This window comes from Lipotes vexillifer, unplaced genomic scaffold (genome assembly GCF_000442215.2).
Source record: "Lipotes vexillifer unplaced genomic scaffold, Lipotes_vexillifer_v1.1 scaffold1047, whole genome shotgun sequence".
Taxonomy (NCBI): Eukaryota; Metazoa; Chordata; class Mammalia; order Artiodactyla; family Lipotidae; genus Lipotes; species Lipotes vexillifer.
Genome location: NW_006771990.1, coordinates 457544 through 463543, shown reverse-complemented (window position 1 = coordinate 463543; position 6000 = coordinate 457544). Strand labels below are relative to the sequence as shown.

General features: G+C 33.4%; 1 protein-coding gene across 3 annotated transcripts in view; it reads left to right on the top strand.

Moving 5' to 3' along the window:
* The window catches only part of LOC103080445 (catenin alpha-2), a 273579-nt gene that overhangs the window by 208510 nt on the left and 59069 nt on the right, over window positions 1–6000 (top strand). For all 3 annotated transcript variants that reach the window (XM_007447246.1, XM_007447245.1, XM_007447244.1), the window contains exon 9: window positions 4820–4925. In XM_007447246.1, coding sequence (XP_007447308.1) covers window positions 4820–4925 — 106 coding nt within the window. The remainder of the gene's footprint in view (window positions 1–4819; window positions 4926–6000) is intronic.

Sequence of the window (6000 nt, the reverse complement as noted above, 5' to 3'; positions counted from 1 at the left end):
CCCGCGTCTCCTGCATCGGCAGGCGGACTCTCAAGCACTGCGCCACCAGGGAAGCCCTGCCCATTTTTTAATCAGGCTGATTAATTTTTAGTGTTGAGTTCTAGGAGTTTTTCTATATTCTGGATATCAACCCCTTGTCAGATATAGGATTTGCAAATATTTTCTCTGATTCTGTGGGTTGCCTTTGTATTCTGTTGATTGTGTTCTTCAATGCACAGAAGTTTTTAAAATTTTGATATAGTCAAATTTGTCTATTTTAGTTGTTGTTTTTGCCTGTTTTATTGGTGTCGCATGCAAGAAATCATTGCCATATCCAATGTCATGAAGTTTTTCCCTTAACTTTTCTTGTAAAATATGTATAGATTAGCTCTCATGATCCACTACCAGTTGATTTTTGTATATGGTATAAGATAAAGGTCCTGCTTCATTCTCTTGCATGTAGATATCAATTTTCCCATTATCATTTGTTGAAAACACTGTCCTTTTCCAGTTGAATGGTCTTGACAACCTTGTCAAAAATCTGCTGAGCTTTCTATTCTGTTCCATTATTTTATACATCTGTCTTTATGCCAGTACTACACTGTTTTGATTACTGTAACTTTGTAGTAAGGCCCCCAACTTTGTTCTTTTTTAAGATTGTTTTGGCTATTTGGGGTGACTTGACAATCCATATGAATTTTAAGATAGATTTTTCTATTTTGGCAAAATTGCTGCTGGGTTTTTGATAGGGATTACATTGATTGCTTTGTGTAGTATTGATATCTTAATAATATTAGGTCTTCTAATCCATGTACATGAGGTGTCTTTCCATTTATTTGTGTCTTTATTTATTCATCCACTCATGGGCACTTAGGTTGCTTCCACATATTGAGTATTGTAAATAATGCTACAATGAACATAGGGGTGCATATATATTTTTTTTAATTAGTGTTTTCATTTTCTTCAGATAAATGCCCAGTAGTGGAATTGCTGAATCATATGGCAGTTCTATTTTTAATTTTTTGAGGAAACTCCATACTGTTTTCCATAGTGGCTGCACCAATTTATATTTCCACCAATAGTGCACAAGTGTTCCCTTTTCTCCACATCCTTGCCAACATCTGTTATTTGTTGTCTTTTTGATGTAAGCCATTCTGGCAGGTATGAGGTGATATCTTATTGTGGTTTTGGTTTGCATTTCCCTGATGATTAGTAATGTCGAGTACCTTTTCATGTACCTGTTGGCCATCTGTATGTTTTCTTTGGAAATGTGTCTTTTCAGGCCCTCTGTCTGTCTTTAAATTGGATTATTTGCTTTTTTGCTATTGATTGAGTTCTTTATATATTTTAGATATTAACCCCATGTCAGATCTATGATTTGCAAATATTTTCTCCCATTCAGTACGTTGCCTTTTCATTTTGTTGATGGTTTCCTTTGCTGTGCAGAATCTTAAATAAATAATTTGTATTAGGTGCTTCTGATGATATCAGTATTATGTTACTTAATGAAACTGTTTTTGAAGTCTTTCTTCTTTTCCTATATTCTGGAAGAATTTATATTGCATTGGAATTATCTTCTTTTTAAAGCAGTGGTCCCTAACCTTTTTGGCACCAGGGACCACTTTCTTGGAAGACAATTTTTCCACAGACGATGGGATGGGGGGAGCAGGGAGCTTGCTTGCCTGCCTGTCTGTCACTCACCTCCTGCTGTGTGGCCCAGGGGTTGGGGACCCCTGTTTTAAAGGTTTAGTAAATTCCTCTGAGAAACCATCTGGATTTACTGATTTTTTGACCAGCTTTCTCTCTGACAGCCTTACTTATTTCTTTCATGGAAATCAGATTCTTTAGAGTTTTCAAAATCTACTTTCTAGCCAGTGTTGGTAAATTATATTTTCCTAGAAAGTTATTTCATCCAGGTTCTCAAATTTCTTTACATGTATTTAAGGAAACTAGTATTATAATACTTCAAATTTTCTGTTTTTTAAGATAATTTAAATCTTACCTTTTTTTACTTTAGAATATTTTTCTCCTATTGTTTTCTTGATAGCAAGCTAAGTATATTTTCTATATCAGTTTTGCCTTCCTTTTTTTTTGGAATCGATTTATTTATTTTCTGTGTTCTATTATTTTCTAACTCATAAATCTCTTCTCATTTTTTTAATTTTATTTTTTATTGACGTATAGTTGATTTACAATGTTGTGCCAATCTCTGCTGTACAGCAAAGTGACTCTGTAATGGAGACATTCTTTTATTAATATTCTTTTCCATTATGGTTTATCACAGGATATTGAATATAGTACCCTGTGCTATACAGTAGGACCTTGTTGTTTATCCATCCTATATGTAATCATTTACATATGCTAATCCCACACTTGTAGTCCTCCCCTCCCCCACACCCCTCCTCCTTGGCAACCACAAGACTGTTTCTATGTCTGTGAATCTGTTTCTGTTTTGTAGATAGGTTCATCTGTGCCATATTTTAGATTCCACATGTTAGTGATTTTTATTAGTTTCTTCCTACTTTCTAAATTCTTGAGTCCGATGATTATTGGTTTTCTTATTTCTTGCATATTAATATCTGTAGTTATAGCTATTTGTGTTTCTCTGAGATTACTACTTTAGCTATCTCATCAGAATATAGCAAAAAAAGTACTAAATTGTGATTAGGGACACAGAGGTTGCAGTCCTTTTTCTCTCTCCTTATCACTCTCTGCATTATCATCTTGTACAGGTCACTTCACTTCCTCTTTGGGTTTCATCTTTCTCAGTTAGAAAATGAGGAAATATTTGATGATCCCCAATTTTCTACATTGCTCTCTAGTTTCATGTAATACATCCCTGTCATCAACTTGTGATTCCAAACATTTGAATTGAGTCTGCAGTGTGAACTCTAAAGTCTCAAAATTTTAAATACAATATAATAGTGAGTCTATGTACTGTAGTCTTTGGTGTAATCACAAAAGACATGCTTATAATCATGCTTTAGCTGCAATATGGGAGTCTCAGCCTCAAACAAATTCAAGTCTCTATAAATGTTCTTTATTAACTTAGCACATTTTTTCAGAGTCAATCAACTGTTGAAAGTTATCATGAAAGGTTCATGAGAAAGCATTTCCTCAAGTCCTTTGAAATTCTTGGAGCAAACAAACACCAATATTGTTAGTAATGAAAAATCAAGCATAGTGCAACCCTTTGTGAATGGGTTAAGATGAAGGCAAAAGGTATTTTGTCAGAGTAAGTTTGCAAAAAAGATTTTCTAAGGTTTGGAAGTTACAGAGAAATAAATAATAATGAGAGTAATATTAAATATTAACAGATTCTGCATCTAACCTTTCCTTTAAAAATATAAACCAAAAACAAAATAAAAGTTTATTTAGAGATAATTAAAAAAAAATAATGTGAGAGAATGGGAGCCCAACTGTCACAGATTCTTTAATTCATCCATATTATATCAAATTCACATGTAAAATCTCTGTCCATATTTAAAAAATCTATACAATAACTGAAAAAACGTCAGTATATTTTGTGGAAGAGTTAATGTTACCACAGCAAAGTAAAATAGCCTGTTTTGAATTTCCCTATGTATGAGTTTAAGCACTGACATGAACACAATATATTTTACTTTTATCTACTAACACTGAAAATGCCAGAGGCAAAATTAAGAGGGAAACAAAATGCCCTTCATTTACATTTATTTTCTAAAGTCATTTTAAGTCTTCCATTTTATAAAATGTTATTATATAACAATGGCAATCCTTGCCCAGTCTCTATGCATTCTAAATAAATCACCTCTGAGTCGTTTTTCTCTATATTTCACCACATGTCTTAACTATAGGTTTATAATTTTGTAGGCCTAAAAAATGCATTGATTTTTAGATGCATATAAGGAGACCAGTAACAATGCTAAAAATATAAGGATGAATGTATTTAGTCTTTTATTTTATTTACCTCTCAAGAAAAGTGAAGAAAAATCATATGCAACATTTTGTTTAAAGATTTATGATGCAGCATAATTTCCTTTTCCTTTCTAATAAATATTCAAAAGACAAGTAATATTAAACAGTTCACCTAATTGAAAGCCTTATGTGAGAATACTGGGAAAATGGTTCATCATAAAGACATCTACTGTCACACAGTGTTATGTGTGTCTTCCTTCGTAAGTCAGTCCCTGAAACATATAAACCAGCAAGAGTAAGAGCTCAGCAGATTTCTGAAATTCTGGCCAAACAGTTCCCAGTTATGGGCAAGAGACAGTGGCTTCTTAAAAAGCCAAAGTGGACTTAAAAATATAATTAACATAATAACAGTGCTGAGCATGGTTTGAAAGACAATGCCTGTGCATTTATTTTGGCTAGCCTCTGATTTAAATTTAGAATTTATCACATGATTTGCATAAGCTTAGATGAGTTATTCATTTTAGTCTATTTTTTTCTTCTCTAAAATGGGAATGATGATGCCTACTTGTTAGGGTTGTTATGAAGACAAATGTATATACAACAGCATAGACACATGGTAAGGATTTACGTATTAAATTCTCATTGCTCTTGTGGTGATCATCTTTTTTAAGGGACCACTGTTTAAAATATGTAGAAATGCATGTAAAGAATAAAATGTGAGCATGCACATCCAAATAGGGAAAAATATTCCCTAAAAATGAATGCAAGTAAAGTGAATTATTTACATGGAAATTGAAGTGAATCAAGAAAACATTCAAATTTCCTCTAACTTGGTCAGAGCCAAATCAAATACAAAAGCAGAGTTCTGGACAAACAATATGGTAGGTGTGTCTATTTCCTGTCATAAAGTGGATTTCTAATTATGTTGTGTCTGTTTTTTCAGAGGCAAAGGCCCGTTGAAAAATACATCTGATGTGATTAATGCTGCCAAGAAAATTGCCGAAGCAGGCTCTCGAATGGACAAATTAGCCCGAGCTGTGGCTGATCAGGTAATATAAGAGAGAAGAGCAAGCACATGCTGAGTGGGGTCATTAACTAGCTCTTGCATTCTGTAATGGGTTTTATGCACTCTATAAAATGCCCCTGAAGAATGAATTGTAGAGAATCGCTACCATTTTACAAACTGGCCTCTAACTCTGTGGAGACTGAGTTGATGCCAAAAGTGGGTTCAGTTCAGGAGGGACTAGTAAATCCAATGATCAAAATTCCTTGAGAAAGAAGAGTACCCACCTTTTAAGAAATATAATCCATAAGGAATCATGGATCCTGGCTGTCCTCATTCAGAAAGTCAAATACACTGCACAAGGAGGAAGCAAAAGAAAGAACTTTACTTCTTGTTATAATTGATCTCACTGTAATGATGCTCTCATAATAATTTATGCCCTAGCATAAATGGGATGAATCCACATGGTCAAGAACATCCAGATTTCAGCTTTATTTTCATCCAGACTCAAAGGGCATCAGAGATTAATGAAATTCTCAATAGTATCTTTTATGCTTTTAGACTGAACTAAGATACATGTTAAAATAGTTCTCAATCTGAATGTTGAGTGTTTGAGCTTATTTCCACACTTTTCATCTTATTTTGGTGAATTGGAACTCGAAAATCCTGTTCTAGACATGTCTCGTTGTAATAATGGGCCATTTCTTTTAAGGGTACTTTAGGCAATATACTTCTCCCAGATAGCTGATGCTCATCTCTTTAAGAAACCAGTGGCTTACAGTTGGAACTGTTTTAAAAGGAAAATGTTTTAAAATATAAATTAAGATTCTGAAATAGAAAATATTATATAAACTGCTATTTACATGGAGAAAATATTATGAGCATGAATTTGCCTACTAGACTAAAAAACAATTATGCTCTCTGGAGACAATGAAAGATTTAGGATTGTTTCCTCCCCCTTAGATGATCCTAGTCTCCTATGATTTTTTTTTTTTTTTTTTTACATCTTTATTGAAGTATAATTGCTTTACAATTGTATGTTAGTTTCTGCTTTATAACAAAGTGAATCAGTTATACATATACATATGTTCCCATGTTTCTTCCCTCTTGCATCTCCCTCC